The following is a 27,484-nucleotide window of genomic DNA, read 5'->3' as shown; positions in this document are numbered from 1 at the left end:
TTAAAAGTGCACTATCCTCTTTAACGGCTTTCTTTCTCAAGTGAGCGTGTGCGCGAGTGAGAGTAGCGAGTGAAAGACGTAGCATCAGACTTTCGGGATGAAAGTGTGAATAAAAATAATACTCTTTATTTCAACCCATGAAAAGCATGTTGCTGGTTATTCAAATTGGCCATGCACTCAGGGGTTAAGAAACACACCCACCTTCTTTTTCAAAAAAACCATAATGATTACGGACAGTAAAGGGAAGAGAACTGGGGTTTCGGTTCTCTCTCATCCCTGTCCGTAACACAAGTTACAATTAAAACACTAGTCAGTAGAAATGAAATATAGATGGAGGCAGAGCTTGGGCTTGATCCCTGCTCTGTGCAAGTTAGCTGATCTTGGTCAAGACAACAGTATAGATGTAGGCAGGTATCTGGCAAGGATCTGCCCTCTCCGCATAGGGGAAAAAGAACAAACGAGAGATAGTCTAAGCTAAAAATAATTCACTACTAATCGTGATGTAGTTATGTCAGAAAAGAAAGCAATATCCTTTGATCACTCAGCATCTCACCCAGACTGAGCAGCTCCCAAAAATAGCATGAATTTTCACAAAACTGCCAAAAGCCATACTATTTTCTACTGTCCAATAAGGAGCCAAAAGGAGGATGAGAACATTACGTCTGGCTTTGGTGAGGTCTATGGACTAGTCAAATAAACAACCCTCTCAATGTTACAGCTTCAAAAAGCTTTCCTGGAATAAGTTGTATCAATTGTCTGTATAGTTTAACAGGTTCACGAATGTCCTTTAGGGAAAGAAATATGCTGTCCTTACCTGGTCTGGCCTACATGTGATTCCAGACCCACAGCAATATGGCTGACTCTTAAAATGCCCTAGCATTTAAAAAGCCACTCAGTTGTATCTAACCACTACAAAGTCAATAAAGAATGAAACCGGACCGACCACCCGGCATCGACCTAGGCACTGGAAACGACAACAGCAAACCAAGCCCCGTCAACCCTGCAAAGTCCTCCTTACTAACATCTGGGTCTTATGCCAAAGTTGGGACAGCTGTCCCACAGATTAGTCAAGCAAAAGCCTGAGATAGTTATACTCACGGAATCATACCTTACAATGTCCCAAACACCGCCATCACAATCCCCAGGTATGTCCTGTTCCACCGGCAGAGGTGGCAGCACAGTGGTTTACAGTCAGGAGGGAGTTGCCCTGGGAGTCCTCAACATTGACTCCAGACCCCATGAAGTCTCATGGCATCAGGTCAAACATCGGCAAGGAAACCTCCTGCTGATTACCACCTACCGCCCTCCCTGAGCCGATGAATCAGTACTCCTCTATGTTGAACAGCACATGGAGCAAACACTGAGGGTGGCAAGAGCGCAGAATGTACTCTGAGTGGGGGACTTCAATGTCCATCAGAGAGAGTGGCTCGGTAGCATCACAACTAACCGACCCGACCGAGTCCGAAAGGACATAGCTGCTAGACTAGGTATGTGGCAGGTGGTGAGGAAACGAACAAGAGGGAAAAAACATACTTCACCTCATCCTCACCAATCTACCTGCCGCAGATGCATCTGTCCATGACAGTATTGGTAGGAGTGACCACCGCACAATCCTTGTGGAGACAAAGTCCCGCCTTCACATTGAGGATACCCTCCATCGTGTTGTGTGGCACTACCACCGTGCTAAATGGGATAGATTTTGAACAGATCCAGCAATGCAAAATTGGGCATCCATGAGGCGCTGTGGGCCATCAGCAGCAGCAGAACTGTACTCAATCACAATCTGTAACTTCATGGTCCGGCATATCTCCCACTCTACCATTACCAACAAGCTGGGAGGCCAACCCTCGTTCAATGAAGAGTGCAGGAGGGCATACCAGGAGCAGTACCAGGCATACCTCAAAATGAGGTGTCAATCTGTGAAGCTACAAACCAGGACTACTTGCGTGCCAAACTGCATAAGCAGCATGCAATAGACAAAGCTAAGTGATCCCAAAACCAACGGATCAGATCTAAGCTCTGCAGTCCTGCCACATCCAGTCATGAATGGTGGTGGACAATAAAACAACTAACTGGAGAAGGTAGCTCCACAAATATCCCCATCCTTAATGATGGGGGAGCCCAGCACATCAGTGCAAAAGATAAGGCTGAAGCATTTGCAACAATCTTCAGCCAGAAGTGCCGAGTTGATGATCCATCTCGGCCTCCTCCTAAAGTCCCTAGTATCACAGATGCCAGTCTTCAGCCAATTCGATTCACTCCACGTGATATCAAGAAACGACAGAAGGCACTGGATACTGCAAAGGCTATGGGCCCTGACAACACTCCGGCAATAGTACAGAAGACCTGTGCTCCAGAACTTGCCGCACCTCGAGCCAAGCTGTTCCAGTACAGCTACAACACTGGCATCTACCCAGCAATGTGGAAAATTTCCCAGGTATGCCCTGTACACAAAAAGCAGCACAAATCCAACCCGGCCAATTACCGCCCCATCAGACTACTCTCAATCATCAGTAATGTGGAAGGTGTCGTCGACAGTGCTTGCAACAACCTGCTCAGTGACGCTCAGTTTGGGTTCCGCCATGGCCACTCAACTCCTGACCTTATTACAGCCTTAGTTCAAACATGGACAAAAGAGCTGAACTCAAGAGGTGAGGTGAGAGTGACTGCCCTTGACATCAAGGCAGCATTTGACCGAGTATGGCATCAAGGAGCCCTAGCAAAACTGGAGTCAATGGGAATCACGGTGAAAACTCTCCGCTGGTTAGAGTCATACCTAGCACAAAGGAAGATAGTCGTGGTTGTTGGACATCAATCATCTGAGCTCCAGGATATCACTACAGGAGTTCCTAAGGGTAGTGTCTTAGGACCAACCATCTTCAGCTGCTTCATCAATGACCTTCCTTCAATCATCAGGTCAGAAGTGGGGATGTTTGCTGATGATTGCACAATCTTCAGCACCATTTGTGACTCCTCAGATACTGAAGCAGTTCGTGTAGAAATGCAGCAAACCTGGACAATATCCAGGCTTGGGCTGATAATTAGCAAGTAACATTCACGCCACACAAGTGCCAGGCAATGACCATCTCCAACAAGAGAGAATCAAACCATCTCCCCTTGACATTCAACAGCATTACCATCGCTGAATCCCCCACTATCAACATCCTAGGGGTTACCATTGACCAGAAACTGAACTGGAGTAGCCATATAAATACCGTGGCTACAAGAGCAGGTCAGAGGCTAGGAATCCTGTGGCGAGTAACTCACCTCCTGACTCCCCAAAGCCTGTCCACCATCTACAAGGCATAAGTCAGGAGTGTGATGGAATACTCTCCACTTCCCTGGATGGGTGCAGCTCCAACAATACTCAAGAAGCTCGACACCCTTTGGGCCAAAGCAGCCCGCTTGATTGGCACCCCATCTACAAACATTCATTCCCTCCACCACCGACGCACAGTGGCAGCAGTGTGTACCATCTACAAGATGCACTGCAGCAATGCACCAAGGCTCCTTAGACAGCACCTTCCAAACCCGCGACCTCTACCAACTAGAAGGACAAGGGCAGCAAATACATGGGAACACCACCACCTGCAAGTTCTCCTTCAAGTCACACACCATCCTGACTTGGAACTATATTGCCGTTCCTTCACTGTCTCTGGGTCAAAATCCTGGAACTCCCTTCCTAACAGCACTGTGGGTATACCTATCCCAAATGAACTGCAGCGATTCAAGAAGGCAGTTCACCACCACCTTCTCAAGGGCAATTAGGGATGGGCAATAAATGCTGGCCTGACCACATCCCATGAATGAATTTTTTTTAATTCTCACCCGAGTCAGAAGGTTGCGTATTCAGGCATCACTATGGACTTGTGCACATAATTTAATTCTGAGGGAGTGCTGCCTTTCAGACAAGCCATTAACTTTAACACCATACAAAGTTTTCAATATTATATAATTTAAGGATTACCTTTCGGACTTTATTACATGACTGGGACTTAAATCCATTTATGTTACTCTCATCTGCATTTTTGCCCCTGTTAAAGATTTAAAAAGGATATTAATATACAGCCATGCTAGAATTTATATTTTTTCAAACAGCAGTGATAAGAAAGTACAAGGAAACACCAAAGTGACCAGAGAAACATTATAATTGAGATTACAAAGGTTTAAGTAGAAAAAGAATAAAACCTGCAAGCAAATATTTTAGCACAATGCTTAAAACGTTTTCACTCTTTTATGTGAGGTTACAGTATTCCCAGGTACTGAAAATTTATATAAAATCCTGGCTCCATTAGCATCATCCAGCACTTGGACAAATAATCAGATTATTTTTCAAATTAACATTATACTGCAAATTGGGCTGAAACTCTTGCAAGTAACCAAGACAGCTAAAAAAAAAGTATGAGAATCCAATTAAATTCCTAGTTATCACCTACCACGGGTCAGGGTGTTCTTGCCCATTAACAGCACCCGTAGGCAATATTCCTAATGAGCTGTCATGGATACTGGTCTTTTCTAACTCAAGCTCACAAGTTAACAAGGTTGAAATAATGATCCCTATGGTAACCAGTCTGTCGAAAATAGAGTATAAATTTTTCCTGTGCAGGAATCCAACACTAAAGGAACGAACTGCAAATAATAAGCAATCATTTCTAGCTGTGTATGGGACTTTTTAAAAAAAAAGTGTATGGGGTATTATTGTAAATAAGCTTTGAAGAGTCATATAGGTAATCCATATAATGCCAAAAGGGCGGCACAGTGGCGCAGTGGTTAGCACTGCAGCCTCACAGCTCCAGGGACCCGGGTTCGATTCTGGGTACTGCCTGTGTGGAGTTTGCAAGTTCTCCCTGTGTCTGCGTGGGTTTTCTCCGGGTGCTCCGGTTTCCTCCCACAAGCCAAAAGGCTTTGATAGGTAAATTGGCCATTATAAATTGTCACTAGTATAGGTAGGTGGTAGGGAAATATAGGGACAGGTGGGGATGTTTGGTAGGAATATGGGATTAGTGTAGGATTAGTATAAATGGGTGGTTGATGGTCGGCACAGACTCGGTGGGCCTGTTTCAGTGCTGTATCTCTAAACTAATCTCATCATGTTTTGTTATCAGTTAAGGGGGATCTATTGCAAGCACTGTAGGGTCCAAATGCTATTATCAGCAAGTTTAGCAATCCTGTCTTTAACCAACCTTGCTTTTTATTTTATTAATTCTCTACCATGTTTTTAACTAAACAACAAGACTAACAGACATGGAGCAAGTAAAAGTCTGAGAGTAAGGTTGAAAGTGACATCAAATGATCATTTCAGTCAAAGCAAACTGAGGCAAAGATAAAGATTGATGTACAGTAACAGAAAGAAAGTAAACAAGATGAAGAATGAAAGTCTAAATCGACAAGTAGCTAATGCAAAGGATTAGCACACTCTCCTATCCTTCTGGGGCCTGCTTTTGAATCCAGCCCAGACTAACAGGATGAAGACTCCTCCTGATCTCTTTTTGAAAAAAACTCGGCATAAATCCAAGTAACATGGGCACATCGGTCTCTGGAAGCATTAAAAATTAACAGTTTGTGTTTTTCTGGAGAGGTAGATCACAGGATGGGAGATTAGCTGAACTGCAACCTGGTAAGCATTGTCTACCAGGATTTTCAGAAAGCTTTCGACAAAGTACCTCAAGAGGTTTCTCTGCAAGACAGAATGTTGTAGAATTACTGGAAATCCATCTACCTCACTCTCTACTACCCTGGTAGCCACATGATGTAACAATATGGAGTTGTTAACCAAACATAGCATTCCCTCTTTATCAATTAGTTTACAAAAGACCCAGACATAACACAAGCAATAAGAGCAGTAGACCATACGGCCTGTCGAGCTTGCTCTGCCATTCAAAACAATCATGGCTAATCTTGGGTTTCAACTCCACTTTCCGGCCCGCTCACCATATCCCTCGATTCCCTGACAGACCAACAATCTGTCAATCCCAGCCTTAAATGTATTCAACAATGGAGCATCCACAACCCTCTGGGGTAGAGAATTCCAAAGATTCACAACCCTTACAATGAATTAATTTCTCCTCATCTCAGTCCTAAATAATCAGCCCGTGTTCTAGATTCCCCAGCCAGGGGAAACCACCTCTTAGTAGCTAACCTATCCAGCCCCTTCAGAATCTGGTATGTTTCAATGAGATCGCCACTCATTCTTCTAAACTCCAGAGAATATAAGCCCAATTTACTCAGCCTCTCATCATAGGTCAACCCCATCATCCCAGGGACCAATTTAGTGAATCTTCACTGTACTGCCTCCAATGCAAGTATATCCTTTCTTAAATGTGGAGACCAAAATTGCACACAGGACTCCAGATGTGGTCTCACCAAAACACTGTAGAATTGTACCAATACTTCCTTATTCCTGCACTCCAATCCCCTTGCAATAAAGGCCAACATGCCATTTGCCTTCCGAATTGTTTGCTGCACCTGCAAGCTAACTTTTTGCGTTCCTTGTACAAGCACATCCAAGTCTCCTTGAAGAGCAACACTTAGAAGTTTCACACCTTTTAAAATATATTCTGATTCTCTACGCTTACGGCCAAAGTAAATAACAATACTTCTCTACATTATACTCCATCTGCCATCTTGTTGCCCACTCACTTAACCTGTCTCTATCTCTTTGCAACCTGTGTCTTCCCCACAGCTTACCTTTTCACCTACCATTGTATCATCAGAAAACTTAGATACATGCTCTCTGTCTCTTCATCCAAGTAATTGATATGGATTGTAAATAGCTGAGGCCCCAGCACTGATCCTTGCGGCACTCCATTATTCACTGCCTGCCAATTTGAAAATGCCTCGTTTATGCCCACTCTGCTTCCTGTTCATTAAACAATTCTCAATCCATGCTAATATATTACCCCTAACTCCATGAGCCCTTATCTTGCTGATTAACCTTTTGTGCGGCACCTTATCAAATGCCTTTTGGAAATCCAGGTATCTGACCATCTACTGGTTTGCCTTTATCTACCCTACAAGTTACATTCTCAAAAAACTCTAATAAATTTGTGAAACAGGATTTCCCTTTAACAAAACCATGTTGACTTGTTCTAATTATACTATGCTTTTCGAAGTGCGTTGTTAAGACTTCCTTAATAATAGTTTCCAGCATTTTCCCAAAGACTGATGTTTGGCTAACTGGCCTGTAGTTCTCAGTTTTGTCTCTCCCTCCTCTTTTGAAAAGCAGTGTAACATTTGTCAACTTCAAATCTGATGGGGCCATTCCCGAATGTAAGGAATTTTGGAAAATCATAGCTAACGCATCCACTATCTCTGCAACTGTCTCTTTTAGAACCCTGGGGTGCAGGCCGTCAGATCCTCGGAATTTATCGGATTTTAGTCCCCAAAGTTTCTCCAATACATTTTCTCTGCTGATATTAATTTCCTCACTCTTTTTAGCTCCTTGGTTTCTGTCTATTTCTGGTATGAAACTTACATCTTCTACTGTGAAGACGGATACAAAATGCCTCAGCCATTTCCTCATTCCCCGTGATCATTTCTCCTGTCTTTGCTTCTAAGGGAGCAACGTTTACTTTAGCTACTCTCTCCCTTTCTATATACCTAGAAATGCTCTTACTGGTTAGTTGACTCTCATGTTCTACTCTTTCTCTTTTTATCAACTTTTTGGTAGACTTTTGCTGGTTGCTAAAATACTCCCAATCCTCAGACTTGCTACTCTTTTTTGCAACATTCTAAGCTTCTTCTTTTCACCTACTACTATCCTCAACTTACTAAGTGAGCCACGGATGGGTCTTTCTTGCTGAGTTTTTGTTTTTCAATGGAATGTATTTGTTGAACATTTTGAATTGTTTCTTTAAATGTTTTCCACTGTTCATTTACCGCCATACCTTTTAGTCTATTTACCCAACTAACGTGAGCTAATTCCCCTGATACCAATGTAACTGGCTTTGTTTAAGTTTAAGATTGCTTGTGATTGGAGTAACATGGAATTCAATGGTATTATGATCACTAGTGGATCTTTTACTATGACGATACTAATTAACCCTGCCTCATTACACAATACTAGATCTAAGATAGCTTTATCCCTAGTTGGTTCCACAACATATTGCTCCAAGAAACACTCCTGAAAACATTCCACAAACACAGCTTCCTGACCACTCTTGCCAATTTCACTGTCCCAGTCTATATGAAGATGAAAGTCCTCCACAATTATTACACTGCCTTTGTTATAAGCTCCAATAATTTCTTGTTTAATGCTCTGATGCAGGGAAAAGCCAGTTGGGAGAGCTTTGGGAACCACAGGTCCAAAGTCACCCGTTCCTCCCGAGCATGTTCCACATGTCTCACAAATGTAATTTTATGAAAAAAATCTTTCCAATCTGTATTTGAATGATTTAATATTGTCTGCTTCCGCTGTCTCCCTCGGAGGCCTGTTCAACAGACTGACCAAGCACATGCTGAAAAATTGTTTCTGTGGATTTGTTTTGAATTTCCCCATTTAAGCTGTCAAGAAAACCTGCTATGCCCAAATGAGGATTTTTTAATTCATCGATTGGAAACCTACATTAAACTTAAAAAAGGAGAGCTGGAATATTACATTCAACTTATCTGAAGACTTTGCCACAGCTAAAGATGTCTGCCACTATTTGCATTTGAACTCTTTTCACATTCCAAGGCATCAAAATGGAGACACATATCTGATTAACCTTTACCCAACACAATGGTTTACCTTATTGATTGAACTAACTAATTGACTGTTTTCATTAGCAAGACATTTAAAGCCATCTTGAGGCACTCATGAGTGAAGACATCCCTCCAGCAGATAAACAATGACAATACCACCCGAAAGGTTTTGGGTTTAAGACTTTGGACCTTATTAAAAACAAAGAGGATTGAAAGAACCAAATATGACTGTCTCCCCAGACTGTGTAAAACTGGGAGTTTTGTTACACACAGCAGACAAGCCGGAGACTCAATTTGTGCAGAAGCCAGAAGGGGTGTGTCTCTCCTCTCCAGAAGATCTTGTGCGGGACGTGTGAAGTCTAGCTGCCGGCTGCTAGATCCGAAACAAAGACCCCGGGAAGGACACCCTCTGCTCAACTATTTCCAAGAACAACTATCAACCCAGAACTTCAGGATCACAACTTCAGCCGGAAGACAATGGAAACACTCAACCCCACAGACTGTGTATTTATTTTCACTTTTTCTGGACTCTAATACAAACCAAACTATTTTTCAGTCTACTTGTGTGTATGATTCTCGGGTGAGTGAAAGTGTAGCGTAATTTTATGATTTTATCTAGATCAGGTTGATTTTTTTTTTAGTACGATAAACTCACAGCTTTCCTTGAGGTTAAAGAAGAAAGAGATCCAATTGGTTCTTTACCATCACAACAAAGATAAAAGGTAAGACACTCAGTGAAGTGGTAAAAACAACCACCGCTTTAAAAGCAGATAAACTCCTATTGCAGTCAAACCAGGAGGAGAAGAGGGTGCATTGTGATCCCTCTCACCTGATCCTAACAAAGCACAGTCTGCATCCTCTGGTTTTACCGCTATATATATATGGTGAAATAGCTTGTCATAGTTTATATTATCTAGTAGAATAGTAGAGCTGTGAGAAAGGGTGCCGGCTCATCTGCGAATGCTAATTCATTGTATTCTTTCAAGACAGCACTGGACTGGAGATCACTCATGCCAGAGGTAGGTATCCTGCAATATAAATCAGGGTCGATGTGATCACCTAGACTTGTTTCGATCGCTTAATGGGTCGGAGAGGAATTTTCCAGATTTTTTCCCCAATTGGCTTGGGTTATTCATCAGGTTTGTCAACTCTCCCAGGAGATTAAATTGCTCCAGACAAGTGGGGAGTGTTTGCATTGTGTTGTATTAGGCGTCACAACTGTACGGGACAGACGAGGTGGACTAGTGGGTCTTTTCCTGTCGGTCATTTCCATATGTTTGCACTGAAAAACTAGACGAACAAAGTTTGGCATGTGTACTTCACTCCAGAAACACTGGTAGTACCCCAAGAGAAGATGCATGCTGGCAATGTGTGTGCGCGAGAGAGCGCGGGAGGGGGGGGCCGAGAGAGCGCGGGAGGGGGGGGCCGAGAGAGCGCGGGAGGGGGGGGGCCGAGAGAGCGCGGGAGGGGGGGGCCGAGAGAGCGCGGGAGGGGGGGGCCGAGAGAGCGCGGGAGGGGGGGGCCGAGAGAGCGCGGGAGGGGGGGGCCGAGAGAGCGCGGGAGGGGGGGCCGAGAGTGAGAGAGAGAGGGAGAGAGATAGATAGATCACTATCAGTTATTTCCTACCATCTGGGTTCAACGCCTTCACTGCAGCCAACAAAGTGCTATAATTAATTTTGGTTTTCATTCAAAAATGTTGCAAACGCAGGCCATGTATTGATTGTACCAAACGTTGTTACCAGAGAAACAATTTGCAGATCTTACTAAATCTGACTGTCTCTCTATTTCTGACTTATCGCTGAATCATCTCCTTGTTCAAAAATCCAGGATTTGTCCTGTAAAATCAGTTTTCAATTTGACTGCTTACCCAGACATTTCTATTTTTGTATCAGAATCAGAATCTTCACTGGCATTGAGGTGGTCTTCATTTATTTCACTGTTTGCATCCAGCACTGCAGGCAATACAGCATCTACGTCAACCTTGAATACATTCTGGTACAGCATTTCATATAGAATGGCTGCAAAATAAAATCAGGTTCAAGTTTACACTTTTATATACACTGACCCTGAAAATTCATAGGAAGAGATCCCAGCGGTTATGCGGTGATTATGCCTACACGTCCCCTCCAGCAATGACCCTGTTGGAATTTGTGGCATCAGTGGGAATGCGTTTCACTTGTAAGGGGCAGGTGGGCACATCTCTAGTACGGCCCTGCCCTTATTAGTCATAAAATTTAACACCAGCTCGCCAGTGGGGTGAGGTGTTGGTGGCAGGGGGGGGGGGCGGCGGGTGCGCAGTTTCCCAGTCCCCGTCTCCCTCCAGATATGTCTCCTTTGGGCCCTCAAGATATTTTAACAAGCGTTTTTCAATATTCTTTAGGGGATCCAGGACACTTTTCTGGAGACCCATCTCCTAGGTCAACCCCACAGTACAACCCCTGTAGGAAGCAGCATTGGCTAATATCAATGAAAACTCACACATTACTGCTGATCTCCAATCGTACAGAAAAAGTAACCAAACTCCTGGGAAGTGGATTAGGCTCCACTGTGCCCTGTCCAGCCGTGCTGGTCTATCCCACTTCAGAGTGAAATGACTGTACAGATATGCATAATTAGGTTATCAATATATCTTCCTATAAATGACATGTTGAGAATAAGCTTCAATAGTATATTGATACGAAAAGTAGTGTTTGGGTTTTCTCATTAAAAATTAGATTGACAATTTTAAAATTAAAAATTTATTTTACCTGGATCACTTGCCAGTTTTCCCTGTTGCAACTATATATTTGTAATGGTTAATATTTTCAAATAAATTGTGGGCATTTGTAACCATGCTACCTAGTATGGAAGTAAGTCATACAACCAGGAAAGTCATTAATGTTTAATCCAAAATCTATGTTAAAATGTTAATGATTTCAGCTAGGATGGAGTGCTATAATTACCATGAGCACTGCCCCACTGGGCCAGGGACAGGGAAAGAGGCAAAGAGGAAGGGAGGAAAAAAATGCGAGAACGAGAGGAATGAGCTAGGATTCCTGCTCCTGATTGTTATCTAAAGACTTCTGCTAGAAAATGCAGTATTTGGGCATCTGGAAAGAACAGGAACAAACTTAGTTACATTGTCCTTTTCTCACTTTCGAGGCTCACCCTCAGATGAGATACCATAAAGGGTCTGCTGTCCATGGAGTTGTACCCCAAATGGCCACACATCAGGGAGGGAAGAACAAAAAATCCAGAGACTGATACCACTCCATTTCCCAGTTTCATCAGCAAATTTGAGCACCTTGCATGGAGTTTCTGAATTCACATTGTTTACATAGCAATAGTGATCTCCACACAGAGTCCTGGAACACCTAACTCAGTGCATCCCTCCACTCTGACCCAATTCCTGGAACAAGTACTTGCTGATTTTCACCTTTGAACTAGTTCCTTACCTATTGGCAAGTTCACCCTGAATCCCCACAATTTTGAATTTGACTGACTTCCTTTTATGTGGGAGCCTGCTCCGTACATAACATTAAAAAGCTGTGGATTTTAACTAAACTGATATGTAGTATCTGATGTGCTCAGTGTAGCCCGATGGTGATTAAATCAGGGCTACTTGGAATCCATGGCGGTTTAATGAATGATTACTTCTTATACATAAATACTGCCTGCAATTTGAATTCCAAAATTCATACAGCATGAGGTAGGTGGCATCTGAAGCAAAAATTATAATTTCAAATGTCTGCCACGGTGGAAATCTAAACTCAGAACCATTTCCCATCCCTCCCCCTAGACAGCCCAAATACTCTGCCATGTATATTAGTCAGCCTATAAGGGCTGAGGTGTTGTTCAATCGTGTTATGAACAATGAAACAGATCGGGTAGATTAACTAAATGTGGGTGAACTTGGAAGTAGTGAGCACAAGGTAAAATCCTATTAGAAAGGGGAAAAAGTACAAAACAAACAATAAGATTAAGGCTGATGTTTAAAAGATGAGGAGTGAGCTGAGCTGAAGCGGAAGGAGAAATTGCCATAAAAACTATAGTCTAACAGTAGGATTTTTTTTTTTTTAAAGAGATTACAGAGATACAGAACAAACATATTTCACAAAAAGATGATTGTCAATTTGTAGATAATCAAAAAATGGTGAAGGTACCTGGTAACTTGTTTACATCAGTCTTTACTAAAGAGAAGGATATCGGATAGGAGGTGAATCCTGAAGCAGTTGAGAATGAGATGAGTGACAGTATGGCGGTTAAAAGGAAAATTTTAGAAAAGGAAACTAAATGACAAAATGCCAGGGACTAATGGGACATATCCTAGGATTCTGACAGAGATGAGGGAGGTAACTGCCAACATCTTAGCAATTCATTTTAGGGTACTAAAGGAACTGGTTAGCAAAGCATATGGAATCCTGGGCTTCATAAACAGGGCATTGAGTACAAAAGCAGGGAAGTTATGAGTACAGGTCAGTTTCCTTAACATCTGTGGTAGGGACAATTTTACAGGATGAAATTACTACATATCTAGATAACAGGAAAATAGCATACACGGATTTGAAAAGAAATCATCGTCCATAACAAATTTCAGACATGGCAGATAGAAGATACAGTGTACAAGGTCTTCAGGAAAGCCTTTGACAAAGTATCAGAGATTTCTGGAGAAGATTAGGGAGAGAATATCAACCTGGGTTACAAAATTGGTTAGAAAGGAGAAAACAGAGTAGGAGTCAAAGCCAATTTTTCAGAGTGGTTGAATGTGCAGAAACTATGGGCTGAAGTTTACTTGCACAAGGGCTGGTAAAATTCTGCTGGGGGAGGCCCACCTCGACCCACGACGCCGAGAAGGGCCCGCCGCATATTACTGGCGGCGGGGGGACCTCAGTGTGGCACCCCCCATCGCCTGGTGGCAGACCCTTCATCTCCATATGCAGATTACCACTAAATATATTCAAATTAACTTACCTGCCGCCCCACGCCAATTTTATGGCTTCCGTTCGGCCTTCGGAACTCCGCACGGAGTTCCGAGGAGAGAACCTGGTGGGAGGGGGCAGTAATAAAAAGTTTCAAGGCAGGAGGTGTGCAGGAACAGAGACATCAATTTTTATTGAATGTAGGGATGGTGGTAAGGGGTTGAAGGGCAAAAGATTGAAAATTGGGGGGGGGGGGGGCGGGGAGTATGGGTATTTGAAAAATCAATTGATGGTCATTTCGAGCAATGAAATGACCATGGGGGAGGGGAAGGGCCTCCATCACATAATTTTATATTTAATAGAAACCAATTATGTTTTCCCTTTAAAAATTAAAATTAATTGTAAGGGCTTAAAGCCCTTTAAAAATGACGCCAGTGCCTGCGTGGTGGCGCCGGACATTGTTACCAGGGACGCAGCAGCCGCCCCACTCTATGCCATCGGGGGCAGCCGCTCCACCTCCTCTATTTAAATGAGCCCCCACGCGTAATATCGCGGGGACTCGGTGGCGGCCGCTGAATGCAGGCACGTCGCTGTGTTTAAAAGGGCACTGCCATAGAGCACGGTGCCAGAATAAAATGCAGCCCTAGGTCATCATTCAAGATTAAACTGGATAGCTGAATGAAGGAAAATGTGTTGAAGGAATCTGGGAGCAAAGCAGATAAAACTGATTCGGACTATTTACTTGCATGATGTATAAATACTGACATGGACTAGTTGGGCTGAATGTTCTCTTTATGTTGTAACGTCTGCGTAATGCTATGCATATGTATGGGGGTCTTGAAATAGATTTATCAGAGTTTATGTACTCTGCAACCAGCCCCATAATAGTGTTCAGATACCAGCTACCGCTTGCACATCCATTTAAGTACTGGATTCTTTTCTTCAGCCTCAATACTGACATCCAGTGCTCACTCGGAAAATGTGGCCAGTTCAAGGTAGGGTATCTAAATGGAGAAATGCATGGCACAAAAGGAATCAAAGGGCACAGCCAATAAGAGAGCGAAGTGAAAATTACAGGAAAATTCAATCCTAAAGTATGCTTTCTGTCACTCAATGGTGCCAAAATAGAAGTTTGCATCAGACATTCCCATCATTGAACTGGGGATGGGTGCGGATGCATGTATATGAATTAAAACCCCGTTTAAAAAGTCTTTTTTTTAAAAAAAAAAAAGCACAGGAGTTCTTATTTTAAGGAATGTATGATTGGCAGCTTTGAAGAGTCAGTTCTGATTTACAGAGAACAAAAATAACTCTCAAATTAAAATCAGAGTACTTACATTGGCAAAGGGCTGCTGCATCTACAAATGTCCTAGGATAGACGCTGTCGTAATGATTTCCATTTGAAAAGCACAAGGTGATCTAATTGGAAGTCAAGAAATTGTTCAGTAAGCCTTACTGTTATCATCTTTAGACATCAGTTGGCTGCTAATCTATACCCAAATAAAAGAGCTACATTTGTTAAAATGGTAATAAGAATTCAAATTCTTGGTATAAAAATAATGCTCTAAAATGTAACCACTTCAAACAGAGAATTTGTTTAAATTCCATATGACAACTAGTTTTAATATGCAATGAAATCTGCCACAAACTGAATCCATGCTCAGCCCAAATGATTATAATAGATCCCAATTTCCAATTTATTAAGAGAGTTGCAATATTTTCTCATCCTACAACCCAGATAAACCAGTTTCTTCAAGCATCTTTGACCTGGATGTTATCTCGCGTGATTAATGCTACTGTGCTGCTGCTTGTACTTTTTTCCTGTTAAAAACACTCGGATATCAAATATACAGAGAAAAAATATCTGATTTTGGTCAAACCCCAAGGATTTGATCTTCATTTTCCAGATGTAAAGAATTCCTCAGTGGAATTTATCCCATCAGTTAAGCCATTCAAACCAGGAAACTGGAAAGTTCCAAGTCTGGATCTAATTAGCTGGGGCACCACTAAACACACAAAAGCAAAATACTGAGGACACTGGAAATCTAAAATAAAAACAGAAAGGCTGAAAATACTCAGGGCAGGCATCATGTGTGGTGAGAGAAACAGAGTTAACGTTTAAGGTCGATGACCTTTTGTCAGAACTAGGAAAAGTTAGAGCTTTAAAGCAAGTACAGAGGCAGGGAAAGGGGGGAGGGTGGGGAAAAAGAACAATAGGGAAGGTCGGTGATAGGGTGGAAGGTAGGAGAGATTAAATGACTAAAGGGTCGATGATGCAAGGCAAAAAGGGGGTGGTAATGGGACTAGTAAAGAAACAAAAATGTGCCTAGAGGAGGTGTGAATGACAGCAAAATTCACTCAAGGTTAGGGGAGACATCTGACAAAACCAGCTTCTGATGACTATACACTGGCTCATGCTGCAGGGGTCACCTGACAGAATACCCTGCCAACACTCACCATCTCAGCTCACATGTCAAGAACCACCACTTGGGCAAGGTACACACAAAAATACCTGCAACTTCTGAAGCTGTACATCACCTCCTCCCCCTCGGAAAAGGACCCATAACATTCAGCACAGCAAAAGAACTGAAAATTATTGAAGGGAAAAATATAAAAAATTCTATTCCAGGCTCAAATTTGATCCTTCTCCAAACATTTTCTTTGATAAACTTATTTCTCCACCATTCATAACTGAAACTTTAATTCTGAAATTTTAAACTGCAAGGCTAAATGTTGAAACATAATTTGGTTACAAAATACAAAACATGCTATTACTGCATTTGAAGCACTTAAAGGGAAAAAAACAAAGTCTAAGGCTGTTCTTACAGTTCAGAACACAGCCCTAAAATCTGTGAGACAAATACAATGTCAGAAATCTGCTGTTTGTTTTTATTTGAATTCCAACCTCCTGCCACGAACTAAAACCTGCCGTTCCTTTTAGAGCTGCTTCAGTCATGTGCTTGTCATATTGAGCAGCACCAGATCAACTCTCAGCCCAGACTGAAGTTGTGACCACTACCTCCACTGAACCCCACCCCTCTCCTTCCCTCCCCATTGAAGGAAATGAATTTGCTTCAGGTTGCATTGTTGACAACACTGACATAGCCATTGAGGAAAATAGGCCTGAATTGCCAGATTTCGTTTAGGACAGGCACATTTAAATTAAACAAAACCTGTAACGATAGGTTTATAGTTTTCAGACATTTGTGTGTGTGGGGGGGGGGGGAGGCTTATCAACTGAAAGTACCCTTCCCCTTAACCACCACTCGACTTTCCTTTTATATTAGCAGAAGTCAGAATCAAGTTCAAAAGCATTCTGGTATAGGATCCAACAATGTCAAAATATTACAGTCATCACCTCGGGCAATGTATTCAGGTTTGCGGAATCAATTCCAGAGCTTAGGACCTAGACAGGTGAAGGCACGTCCGCCAATGTTGGTGCAATGAAAATCCAGGATGCAAAAAAGGCTAGAATTGGAATAGCAGAGAGATCTGGGAGAATGGTGGGCTAGAGGTTACACAGATAGGGCGGTGTGTGCTATGGAGGGATTTGAAATCAAGGCCTTGCCAGACTAGGAGCCAAGCTAGAGCGGCGAGCACAAGGGTGATGGGTGTACAGGACTTGGTATGGGTTAGGATATGGGCTTCAGAGATTTGGATGAGTTCAAGGTAATGGAGGGTAGAAGATGGGTGGCTGGTCAGGACAGCATAGGAATAGTCAAGTAGAGAGGTAAAAAGGCTTTCAGTAGCAGATGAGCTGACGCAGGTGTGGAGATTGGCATTGTTACAGAGATGGAAGTAGGCAGTCTTGATGGAGAGGATATGGATATGGAAATATCAGCTGAGGGTCAAATAGGACTGGGCAGGGGCAGGACAGGGAGCGTGGAAGGTCTGATAGGCTAAACTGCATTTACTTTAATGCAAGAAGCCTTACAGGTAAGGCAGATGAACTCAGAGCATGGATCGGTACATGGGATTGTGATATTATAGCTATTACGGAAACGTGGTTGAGGGATGGGCAGGACTGGAAGCTCAATGTTCCGGGGTACCGATCCTTCCGGTGTGACAGAGGAGCAGGTAAGAGAGGAGGGGGAGTTGCACTAATGATTAGGGAGGACATCACGGCAGTACTTAGAGAGGTTATCCCAGGGGGAATGTCCAGCGAGGCCATATGGGTAGAACTTAGAAATAAGAAAGGGGTGATCACTTTGATGGGATTATACTATAGGCCCCTCAATAGTCAGAGGGAAGTGGAGGAGCATATATGTAGGGAAATCACAGATAGGTGTAGGAATTATAGGGTTGTAATAGTAGGTGATTTTAACTTCCCTAATATTGACTGGGACTGCCTTAGTGCTAAGGGGTCAGATGGGGAAGAATTTGTTAAGTGTGTCCAGGATAGTTTTCTGAAGCAGTACGTGGATGGCCCTACTAGAGGAGGAGGAGGTGTTGGAGGTTTTGAAGCGCATTAAGGTGGATAAATACCCAGGGCCTGACCAGGTGCATCCTAGGATGACATGGGAAGCAAGGGAGGAGATTGCTGGGGCCCTGGCAGAGATTTTTATATCATTGTTAGCCACGGGTGAGAGACTAGAGGATAGCTAATGTTGTGCCTTTATGAAAGAAGGGCATCAGGGATAAGCCAGGGAACTACAGGCTGGTGAGCCTGATATCAGTGGTGGGAAAGTTATTGGAAGGGATTCTGAGAGACAGGATTAATATGCATTTGGAAAGGCATGGTCGGATTAGGGATAGTCAGCATGGCTTTGTGCGTGGGAAATCATGTCTCACGAATTTGATTGAGTTTTTCAAGGAGGTGACCAAGAGGATTGACGAGGGCAGGGCAATGAACGTTGTCTGCATGGACTTTAGCAAGGCCTTTGACAAGGCCCCGCATGGTAGGCTGGTCCAGAAGTTTCAAACACATGGGATCCAGGGTGAGCTAGCAAATTGGATTCAAAATTGGCTTGGTGATAGGAGGCAGAGGGTGGTAGTGGAGGGTTGTTTTTCAGATTGGAGGCAGGTGACCAGTGGTGTGCCGCAGGGATCGGTGTTGGGCCCTCTGTTGTTTGTCATATATATTAATGACTTGGATGTGAATGTAGGGGGCATGATTAGCAAGTTTGCAGATGACACCAAAATTGATGGACAGTGAAGACGGTTGTCTAAGGTTACAACAGGATATAGATCAACTGGGAAAGTGGGCAAGGGATTGGCAAATGGAATTTAACGCAGACAAGTGTGAAGTGCTGCATTTTGGGAAGTTAAACCAGGGCAGGACATATACAGTGAATGGCAGGGCCCTGGGGAGTGTTCTTTAGCAGAGAGACCTTGGGGTGCAAGTACATAGGTCCCTGAAAATGGCAACACAGGTAGACAGGGTGGTGAAGAAGGCGTATGGCATGCTTGCCTTCATTGGCTGAGGCACTGAGTACAAGAGTTGGGACGTCATGTTACAGTTGTACATAACGTTGGTTAGGCCGCATTTGGAGTACTGTGTGCAGTTCTGGTCGCTGCACTACAGGAAAGATGTGATTAAGCTAGAGAGGGTGCAGAAAAGATTCACAAGGATGTTGCCTGGTTTGGAGGGCTTGAGTTATAAAGAGAGATTGGATAGGCTGGGTCTGTTTTCCCTGGAGTGAAGGAGGCTGAGAGGGGACATGATAGAGGTATATAAAATTATGAGAGGCATAGATAGGGTAGATAGCCAGAGTCTGTTTCCCATGGTAGGGGTGACTAAAACTAGAGGGCATAGATTTAAGGTGAGAGGGAGGATTAAAGGTTAAAGGGGATCAAAGGGGTAAATTTTTCACACAAAGAACAGTGGGTATCTGGAATAAGCTGCCTGAGGAGGTGGCGGAGGCAGGAACAGTCGCAACATTTAAGAGGCATCTGGACAGGCACTTGAATGAGCAAGGCATAGAGGGATATGGAATTAATGCAGGCAGGTGAGATTAGTATAGATAGACATTATGGTCGGCATGGACGCGGTGAGCCGAAGGGTCTGTTTCTATGCTGTATGACTCTACGACTCTATAGGACACCAAGGTACTTGAGCTCAATAATAAAGGTACAGTTTACAAGTGTCATTTTCATGCATTCAACAGGTATTACTGCAACTTCTGGTCCTCCTGATACAGGAAAAGAGTTTAGAGACATCACCCGTCCAGTTCCATCACTGATTCGTAGACGGTAAACATTTAAGAAGAATGAACTTGCATTTGTATAGTGCCTTGCATAAACTCCGGAGGTTCCAAATAGCCAATTAAGTACTTTTGAAGTGTAGTCACTATTGAAATGTAGGAAATGTGTCAATTTGCCCACAGCAAACTTCCACAAACAGCAACGAGTTAATAACCAGATAATCCGTTTTAGTGATAAAAACAAAATATTGCAGACGCTGGAAATCTGAAATTAAAACAGAAAGCGCTGGAAATACTCAGCAGGTCTGGCAGCATCTGTGGAGAGAGCAACAGAGTTAATGTTTCAGGTCTGTGACCCTTCATTAGAACTGGTAAAGGTTAGAAATCTAATAGGCTTTTTGCAAGTGAAAAGGGGGAGGGGGAAGAACAAAAGGGGAGGTGTGTGATAAGGCAGAGGGCAGGAGAATTTAAATGACAGTGATGTCACGGAACAGAGGCAAAGGGAGTGCTAATAGCTGTATTAAAAGACTGGACAAATGATTTGTCTTTTAATACAACTATTAGCACTCCCTTTGCCTTTGTTCTGTGACATCAATGACATTTAAGCTCTCCTGCCCTAACACACACCTTCCCTTTTGTTCTTCTTCCCCCTCCCCCTTTTCACTTGCTCAAAAGCCTATGAGATTTCTAACCTTTGCCAGTTCCGATGAAAGGTTAACAGACCTGAAACTCTGTTTCTCTCTCCACAGATGCTGTCAGACCTGCTGAGTATTTGCAGCACTTTTGTTTTAATCTATTTTAGTGATGTTAATTGAGGGATAAATATTAGCCAGGACACTGGGGAGAATTCCCCTGCTCTTCTTAGAAATAGTGCCATGCGATCTTTTACATCAGCTTGAGAGGGTAGACATCACGTCAGTTTTAACATCCCAACCAAAGGACAGCAACACTGATAATGCAGCACTGAAGTACCAGCTTACAGCACACACTCAAGTCTCTGAAGTTGATTTAAGTAGTGGCTTTGTTATATATTTACATAGGGCCACTGTAAATAATTTTGTCATGTCTTCGGTTAACTTACTGTATCAGGAAATCCATTTTCAGTAACATGGGCAGGAGGTCTATTTGGTTCCTGATAGATTATAAAATCTCGCCTGTGAAATTAAAAACATCAGAAATATCTTAAAGCATCCATGACAAACTTAATCATGTTCTATCTTACTGTGCAGACTAAAAGACAATTGCCATCACAGCTCAATTATTTCAGGCTGTAACAACCATACAGACCAGGAAATCCCAGGTGAAGTTCCAAAACTGTGCTGAGTTAGCTAATTTCAGCTGGGCTGGTTGCAGAACCACTTCACTTATCAGATTTCCTGGTCTAAGATTTAACAGCAGAAATCCCGCTCATGATTGCCACTGGTTGATTTCTGCTCGATAGTCTGCATGCAGATCATCATCTGGTGAGATCAGGCTCAGCCGAGGCATTCCTGATATCTGCCAAAACTCATTCATTGAGAATGGCCACCGAGAGTGGTATTGGATGGTATTCTGCACCTGTGCATTCTATGCTTGAGTCAGAACCCAATTAATGTCAGCTAACTGGGCTAATAGGCTTTTCAGCATTACAGTTATGTTCACGTAAAGCTCAATAATTTCAGGAGAAAGGAACAGTGTGCGATAGTTGGGAATCCAAGTAACCAGTTCCCTGAGAAAGTCCAATTATTCCCTTAGTTTCCTTTATCACAGCAGCATGCTGTTGCATATCAGTGCACTGTGCATTGGAGTAGTAGGTTTCAGCACCATGCCTCTATTACATTTTTGGATCTAAGTTATGCTGTCAGAACAATCCATTGGGTGTAATAGAAGTACACGCACAAAAAAAAAAACTAGACAAACATTGACCCTAAATCACTCTGGCACACTTCCCAATTGACAGTCATGTAGCAGCCTTGGTACAAATCCTCAGCCAGGTAACACATGGAAGAGGAAGGTGATAGGGTGAAAATAACTGTTCTACAGTTATCATCCCAGATAAACATACATTAATTAGATTACAAGTACTGAATGTCATCTGACCTACGCATTCCAGTCCTTCCACAGCCCATTTAAATCTATGCTAAGAGACTCTCCGCAACTTAATCTCCTGAGAGAGAAATAAGGTAGTTTTCCAAAATGAAACAAAAAATTCTCTCTGACCCTCCAAAGTGATCAACAACCACCTGCTTTAATACAGCCCAAGGTATTTTACAGGAGCATAATCAAGCAAAAATTGACACCAAGCCAAAGGAGGAGATATTTGGCCAAACCTTTGATCTCTGTCCGAAGAGGTGGGTTTTAAGAAACATCTTAAAGGAGAAAGAGATTAAGAAGCAGAGAAATTTAGGAAGGGAATTTCAGAGATTACATCATGGACGGCTGAAGGCATAGTTCCAAAGACAGAGCAAAGAAAGTGCAAATTCCATCTGCACAATGGAATCTTGAATATCCATCATTCATCACGTACTCCTTGCCATATGGCAAATAATTGAGATTTCACTCTAGCACAAAAGATTTCTCAATTTCCTGAACCATCCCTGTTATATAAGAGGTCATTAAATTTAGGTTCTTCTGAATGATGAAATTTTGGTCCATTTGAAGCTACAGCAGCCAATATGGTATTTCCCACTGACACAACGAGGTCCTGGTGAAGTGAAGGTGAGCATCTTTGAAAGGCTTAGATTTGTTCAAAATGAATGACGGAATGAATGGTCTCTCATTGCAAGCTTACTCATGTCAGGAACTGTAAGATTTTTAATTTGTGATCAGTCGCCATGAAGGAGACACAAGCACTCACTTTCTGTGCTGCTGATTTTCAGTACAATATCGTAGTTGACATGCACACAGTTCTCTGAAACATGGGTTAGACTCAAAGGATATTCTTTTTCTGAAGACCAATGCAGGAACAATATGTTCAAACTGTAAACAAAGTCTATTTGAGCTCTTGTTTGCCAAGCGTCATCGGAACAATTGACAGCACATTTTTGTTCTAATTAAACTGGAGATTTTGATTCATTCAACATGCATGTTGTTTGAAAAACTAAAAGCAACAACCACCATTTATTTGCAGACTATATTGGACACCATTATGGTCTGCCTCCATCACCTTTCCTCAGAATTAGTCTCAGGAAGGCAATAAGTCTTCTTGTACTCCAACATAAGCCCTACAAAGCACATCACTAGTACCAGACATCTCCCTCTGAAGAATTTGGTTCATTTTTTGAATGTCTTGTGTATCTCTCCTTACTACCCACCTGTTAAAATTGTGCCAAGCAGTTCACTGAAGGAAGAAATTCTAAAATTGGACTTAAAATGACTTCTCATTAATTTAAATATATGATTTGTGATCTTCCTGGGATTTCAGAAGCCGTGAAACCCAGCCAGCCAGTGTTAAAGCTGACACAGAGATAAAATCTTTGGCATGAAGTCTCATTAAAATAGTTAAATGAGGGTTCTGCTTCCTGGGCGTGTGTTGGTCAGCCATTCCCCCCAGCCCCCTGCCCCACCACCGCACTTTAAACTGGAAATGGGCAGCTTTGAGGTGGTTTGAGTTTGAGATTTTTAAAATATTAAACAACCCACCTGATCCAAAACCACCTATTTTGGGGGTTAAAATTACTCCCAGCTACTCTAAATGCTCCTCTCACCCTTTCCAACGTTTGTACTTCTTGAGGTCAGACTAGGGTTGCTGATCCTCCTGGATTATCTTGGAATCTCCAGGAATAAAACATTAACCTCCCGGACATTACTGTGAGCAACCCAGTAAACAGTCATAGGGGCATTAAAAAAAAATTGTGTTTTTTAAATTTTCTTTTAAAGCTTTCATTTAATAGTGAGATAATTATTGGAGATGGGGAAACAATTTGGTTTGACTGGCTGGAGAAATAAGGAGACAGAGGTTCAGTGATGAATCCTCCAGGACTACATCCAACAACAGTCGACAACCCTAGTTCTGACCAGTGCATCATAAAGCCCCAGCATAACCTCACATCTGCTTTGTGCACCAGATTGTAGGGCCAGGATGCTCCTCCCTGATTCCAACTAAATTCAGGATGGATCATGGTGGGAAATGATGGAAATGCTGGTGGTGAGGCTTACGACCACTTCACCATCCTGACTTGGATTTCCAACTCCTAAAGCTCAACTCCCCACAAAAATCTCATAGCCCGTTCCTTCCATACCTGCTACACGAAAGCAGTGGGTCACGAAAGGATTTTCCTCTCTTCTCCTCCCCCGCCCCCCTTTACCACCACTTCCTGGGGCTGTCAGGAGGTGGCAGGAGCCCCCAGGAAGTGGTAGCAATGTTCCCAAGTTTCCCTAATGGATGGCCAAGTCCTGCAACGATCCAGCTCCTTCGATCGTCAGGGTATTTCTGCTCAAAGCATGTCTAATAAGAAAGATAATAAAGACAAAACATTTGAGACTATTTCAAATACAAATAGATCCCATATGATAGAAAAGAGTTAGGGTAGCAGTGGGAAGAATTCTGATTAACTAAATAGTCTGATCCTGTCTTTTGACAGATTTGGAATATTAATTGGGGTGAATTTGTGGACTAAAAACTGGACTCAAATAACAATAGTCGAGCTGCTATACATAGTTTCAAGATCTTCTTAGCACTATTTAATTTGCATTATGGATAGATAGATATTTTTTAAATCACCATTCTCACTAATGATTTGTCACCAAGGCCACCATGTATCACTGACAAATCGTGTTTGCAGGAACATGCCCGCTATAAAACGGTGGGAATTGTATATGAAAAATCAGTGACCCAAAAAAATAACCATGTTCCAAGGGTCTTCAGGTGTTCAGCACTAGGAAAGTACCAGCCTGGCTCAGTGACCTGCACTCTCACCAAAGTCAGGTGGTGTGGATTTGAGTTCTACTGCAGGACTCAAACACAATCTAAGTTAACACCTTAGTACTGTGCTGAGGGAGTGCTTCATTGTTGCAAATGCTATCTTTTGAATGAGAGGTTAAACCGAGGCACCATTCAGTAATTAATTGTTTGCAACGTATTTTCAAGTCAGTATAAACAAAATAGAAGGTACTAGAATGACAGTAAAGATGCTGAACTCTACAATACACCCACCATACAAAATACATTGAGTAAAATAAATATCCAGGATTGTCTTACTTGTACATGAGTGAAAGAGCACTGATTTCCACTTGTCCAACCCATTCCTACATTGAAAAAAAAATAGTAATTTAGAATCTGGTTATCAGAAATTAATAAAGCTTAAATATTTTATTAGAAATATAGATTGAGGACGGTCAAGGAATGCACTACTGTACCACAAAGTGGAAGCATGCTATTTTTCTGATCCCTAGCTGGCCCATCAAGCATGAATGCTGAACAGCAGAAATTCCCCCAAGGAGGTGGGACTCACACATGGAAAGCGATCAGGACTGCTTATGCAGCTTTTACAAATCTAACAGATATAAGCCTAAGAGGACACTTGTCTCTCTTCTGATAGCAATGTGTGATGAAATAGAAAAATTCCACTTTTTTTTTTACGAGCGATTTAATTATCTGGAAAATTACATAATAATGCTAAGAACTTCTCTCCCTCCCCTTGATATTGACATGTTTATGCCTCCATCCACTCCACCTAACTGACAGGGTGTGAAAGGCAAGAGACGCTCTCATCCTCAACAAGTTTTTCTTCACCCTTCCCCTTCTATCCATTTCCTTCAAAGAGGCTTTGTTTGCTATCAGAATTCAGTTTTAAAACAACCAAATTAAAATGAAAAAAAGAAATTGCTGTCTTTCCCTTGGTCTCTCTCAACTCTCCTCCACCCTTTCCCTCAATCTTTTAAATTCACCATCCAGTCTGTATTCAAATAATTTTCAAACATTCATTATTATACAGGGCTACTTTTTCAGTTTTATACTAGATATACATGCATTTTGCATTAACGATTAACAATCCATTAAGTGGATTTCACATAGTGCACAATCCAAAATGTGTCTTTACCTACCCAATATCTGCATAAAACTACATCAAGATCCAAGGATCAAACAAAGAGCCCTTGGCACTCCAGCTTATATGATTTGTCCTTTTCTCTGGTAGACAAATTGATTATTTACCATTGGACTGGGACTCAAGCTATAAACAAACAAAACGGCCTGGAGTTTCCCCATGATTTCCGCCCAGAATGAGCGCTTCAGATCACAAAATTATAAGCGCAAGAGTTGCGTCCAAAACTACTTTACTCAATTATCCGTGATCTTTTACAGTGGTTCAAATGTCCATTTGCTTAAACTGTCCACTCCCCCAGATTTGTATGGTGAGTTTCTGACGACTATACCTGTGTAGGGAGGTTCATCACGTTGTGCCCAGAATCTCAGGTGCACAGGCACCCAGGGTCACATGAATCCAGTGTTAATCATTGGCAGTGACCAGTGGCTAACTGAAGCCTGACCCTGTTGTGCTTCTCCTGCTGCAATTAAATTAGCCTAAATTCAGTCAATTACACCAGAGCAGGACACAACTGTGTGGCTTCAATTAGCTGCTAGTCACAGGTACGATGTATCAAGGGCAGATCAAAACAAACAAACAGTCAACTGAAGCCAATTAGAAAGCAACAGCAAGAGCATTAGGTCAATGCCTCATTTGCTGGCAATACCCCTCCTGTTTGTGATGCTGGAGGATGTCCTGGTCTAGTCATGAACTGCTTCTGATCGATTAGAGCTGCTTGATTGTGCTGATTCAGAGATTTCATGTTTGGTTTATGTGGATGAGTTTTCAGGGAAACTTGAGTGTAAATTCACCTTGGCAAACCAGCACAGTGTGAGGTGCATTCCACCAATTGTGCCCCAGCACTAACTCCATGTCAATGTACATAATACAAAACAGGTAACTGAACAGAATTCACTATTAAACTGGCAAATTTATAAGCTTTGCTATTTTTCATGATACATTTTAAAATAGTAATGACACTTTTCCCTGAACTGTCCCCTACACATGCAGTGATCCTTGAAAATGGATGGTCAATATTTTACATGGTGAAATGGGAGTCAATCTAGCAACAGAACCTCTGCTAGATGTAGACTTACTTCTGAGGTAAATTCATCCAAAAAGTATCATTCTAAATTATTTGCAAAAGGGCTTTGTTTCAGTACACCTTCAAAGAACTGCGTTTCCTTTAACTATAATAGACAGCTGGCCATTCTTTGCTGTTTTACATAGGATGTTTGCCCTCCAGTTTGAATCATCTATTATTGGAATTAATTGGAACGAAAGCTACTGTACCACTCAAAGTTTCTGCATTCAATCTACATTAGTATATTACCACCTTTTGTTTTAGCAGGAACCAATCACAGACTTAATGCTACAGAAGTACTTCCCCCTTGATACCTGCATGGGTTCTCATCCTCATCTACACATAATAGCAGCAAAGCGCAAATCGAGGATTTTCAGACAGTACAGTAAATTCCCTCCAGTTTGCAGAAATTGGCTAGCAATATCTAATCTTACCCCCTTGTATACCATTACTAGTATTAACTTATATTTAAATAACAGTTTCGTGTAATACAACGTCCCAAGGTGCTTCACAGGAGTATAACACAAAATATGACACCCAGCCACATAAGGAGATATTAGGTCAGCTGACCAAAAGCTTGGTCAAAGAAACAGGTTTTAAGGAATGTCTTAAAAGAGGAAAGCGAGTTAGAGAGGCAGGGAGGTGTAGGGAGGGCATTCCAGAGCTTCGGGC

General features: G+C 42.3%; 1 protein-coding gene across 1 annotated transcript in view; it reads right to left on the bottom strand.

Moving 5' to 3' along the window:
* The window catches only part of otud4 (OTU deubiquitinase 4), a 132,816-nt gene that overhangs the window by 92,025 nt on the left and 13,307 nt on the right, over positions 1-27,484 (bottom strand). Inside the window, exons 4-8 of the mRNA XM_068041448.1 lie at positions 24,903-24,949; positions 20,805-20,877; positions 14,918-14,999; positions 10,550-10,700; positions 3,968-4,034 (exon numbers count right to left, since the gene is read on the bottom strand). Coding sequence (XP_067897549.1) covers positions 3,968-4,034; positions 10,550-10,700; positions 14,918-14,999; positions 20,805-20,877; positions 24,903-24,949 — 420 coding nt within the window. The remainder of the gene's footprint in view (positions 1-3,967; positions 4,035-10,549; positions 10,701-14,917; positions 15,000-20,804; positions 20,878-24,902; positions 24,950-27,484) is intronic.

This window comes from Heterodontus francisci, chromosome 1 (genome assembly GCF_036365525.1).
Source record: "Heterodontus francisci isolate sHetFra1 chromosome 1, sHetFra1.hap1, whole genome shotgun sequence".
Lineage (NCBI taxonomy): Eukaryota > Metazoa > Chordata > Chondrichthyes > Heterodontiformes > Heterodontidae > Heterodontus > Heterodontus francisci.
Note: the sequence above shows the minus strand (reverse complement) of the source record. Positions and strands in the feature narration are given on the sequence as shown.